At 37.4% G+C, this 2,696-nt stretch overlaps 1 protein-coding gene across 4 annotated transcripts in view; it reads right to left on the bottom strand.

Annotated features, from left to right (window-relative positions):
- Positions 1-2,696, bottom strand: part of LOC106867458 (probable G-protein coupled receptor 139) — a 403,898-nt gene that overhangs the window by 60,091 nt on the left and 341,111 nt on the right. For all 4 annotated transcript variants that reach the window (XR_008265624.1, XR_001409149.2, XM_052973246.1 and 1 more), the window contains one exon: positions 1,408-2,621. Coding sequence is in view for 2 of the 4 variants with exons in the window: in XM_052973246.1 (XP_052829206.1) it covers positions 1,408-2,621 (1,214 nt within the window). In the remaining 2 variants the exon portion in view is untranslated. The remainder of the gene's footprint in view (positions 1-1,407; positions 2,622-2,696) is intronic.

Here is a 2,696-nt window from a genome sequence, read left to right as displayed (position 1 = left end):
ATATATATATATATATATATATATATATATATATATATATATACACGCGCGTGTTTGAGTCTGTTTCCATGTCTAAGTTTGTGCTCCCGTTTACAGATTAAGATACGATACTGTTTAAGACTCTCATAAACTGCAACCAACTTGTCTAACAAATATGGGTTGAAAACTCGAGAAACCAGCCTGACATAGGTACTGTGGTTTATATGTTCAGCTAAAGTCTTGAAATGTGTGCACCAGCAGGACTGCCGTCCAATGACTGTAACAAGTTAAAGAATATAAATATTGTCGAGAAGCATAATACAGATTATCTCATATGTCATACGTCAATAAGGCCAAATGTGACCCTCGATTTCACGCCGAATATTACACTGCGACAACTTCTATGAAGAGTCGTCTATATATACTAAGTGCAATATTTGGTGTGAAACTGCAGCTAACATTCTGATCAGTTATATTCCATAACCAGAAATGTACTGATCGATCATATATAAAAATATGACGGCTCTATTATTCATATTGGTTGTGCTTTTGCCGATTTTTGTACAACTGATAATACAAATAGTTACACTTACACAAACATATGAATACGCATATATACGCTTATATATATAAGTGTATACACGGGTATTCGTATGTGTGTGTGTGTGTGTGTGTGTGACTACAGATATGCATACATACACATACATGCGTACACACACGCGCGCGCGCGCGCATACACACACACACAAACACACACACACATACGCATATGCATATAAAGCTATCGAAAACATTACAATTTGCAAAATTCACGCGCAGCTTATTTGTAAGCCGAGGTTCAAGTAGAAGAGACTTGCGCAGTGGTCCGCACAGTGAGGCCGAACCCGGAACCAAACGATTGCAAAGTGAACATCTTCACAATGCAGTCATCACTGTGCATATATAAATGTATAAGAATTACGATTTACCCCCATCACATCGCACATTCCATGGCCATTCCCAGAAGTCTACCAAGCTCATTCCTCATAATCCTCATCAACAGTACTATCACTATCATTATCATAATCATCCCCATCATCATCATCGCCATTTTCATCATCATCATCATCATCATCACCACTACTACGACCACCCTAATACCACCATAATCATCATCATCATCCCCATGAAGAACAACAACACAAACGTCAAGTCTACTCTTAATACAACGTTTATCTTCTCTTTTCCACTATCATTTCCCGATCATCAAAAGCAATACCATCACCACTATAATCCCACCGTTGTTACCGTCATTCCTGTCCTCAACTTTATCACCATCTTCACCACAATCACATATATTTTTTTTTATCAACACCAACAATCCTTATTAATTAATTAATACAATAATTAATTATGCAATGTTTTAGACACAACAATAAAAACACTTACACAACAGTTTCGGTGTGATCTTGCTTATTGTTTGTAGTAGTAGTAGTTGTCGTATTGTTGCAGTTAACTAACAATGAAGTGTGCCCGTTTACACCCTGCTTCATGCCAAGTGAATCCTTTTTACTATATCTAGAAGTCCAAGTGGAATCCCCACTCGTACTGAAATCTCTTTGCCTATAAGCATTCCATTTCGTGCAGATTATACTGCTTGTTATCAGTTTCTCCAGTTCCTTGCGAAACAGTCGACCTGTGATCAAATATATGAAAAAGTTAAATACGAAGTGTGTTAGTCCAATCTCGTTGACAATAGCTTTAATAAAAACATATGTAAAGAATCTTTGCCATTTTGGATCAGCGCGGGTTTCCTCTTCGGACATTCCCAGTTTACCATACGGAAACGTTGTGTAAAGAGAGGTTGCTACGGTAACGGGTAGAACTGTGAATATAAGATAGAATGACACAGTCAAAAGCATAAGAGTTGTTGCAGACGTTCGCTGCTCGTTACCGTGAAGTTCTATCTTCGACATTCTTCGCACTTCCAATATAACCAGTATATTGAAGATCAAAACCAAACCTGGGACAAGCATAAATATCAAAAATTCAACTATCCAAGTCCATATAGTCCAGAATGATGTATTAATTGCCCACTCCCTAGGTGAGCAGGATTTACATGCAGAGTCATAATGCCAAAAGTATCCTTGCATAGAAGACAGACTGAATGAAAGTATGATCAGCGCAAGGATCACAATTTTAGCTCGTCTTGTGGTACAGTATCGTTCACGTTTGAACGGGTGACAGACTGATATATATCTCTCAACGGTGAAACCTAACACGAACAGTGGTGGTAAATATTGGCAAGTCATAAATAATACAGGGTAGCCCCCACATATGATGGGATAGTCTAAGACAGTTAAGAACCAAGCACTTTGTGCTTCATGCACGATTTGCAAAGCTAAGAAAAACAGATCAGCAAGGGCAATTGCAGCTAAGTAATATCCAGATGAATGACGCATGCGCCTTTGTATCCAGACGATGAATGACAGAATATTTCCTGGGAAGCCGATGATATAAAGAAATGGAGTAGTGTATCTGTCGACATAAATACTTTCAGGAACATATTCCATCAAGATACTCCTATGAATGTAATCGTCTTCACAATTCAGTGTAACATTGTCGGTTGCCGCTTCCCAAACACTTGCAGTAGTTGTGTTAGTCTGAAAAAGAAAGAAAATATATAATATATAGACATGAAATTAATATATATATATATATATATATATATATATATA

This window comes from Octopus bimaculoides, chromosome 15 (assembly GCF_001194135.2).
Source record: "Octopus bimaculoides isolate UCB-OBI-ISO-001 chromosome 15, ASM119413v2, whole genome shotgun sequence".
NCBI lineage: Eukaryota > Metazoa > Mollusca > Cephalopoda > Octopoda > Octopodidae > Octopus > Octopus bimaculoides.
The sequence above is the reverse complement of the archived record's forward strand: the minus strand, read 5'-3'. Positions and strand labels throughout refer to the sequence as shown.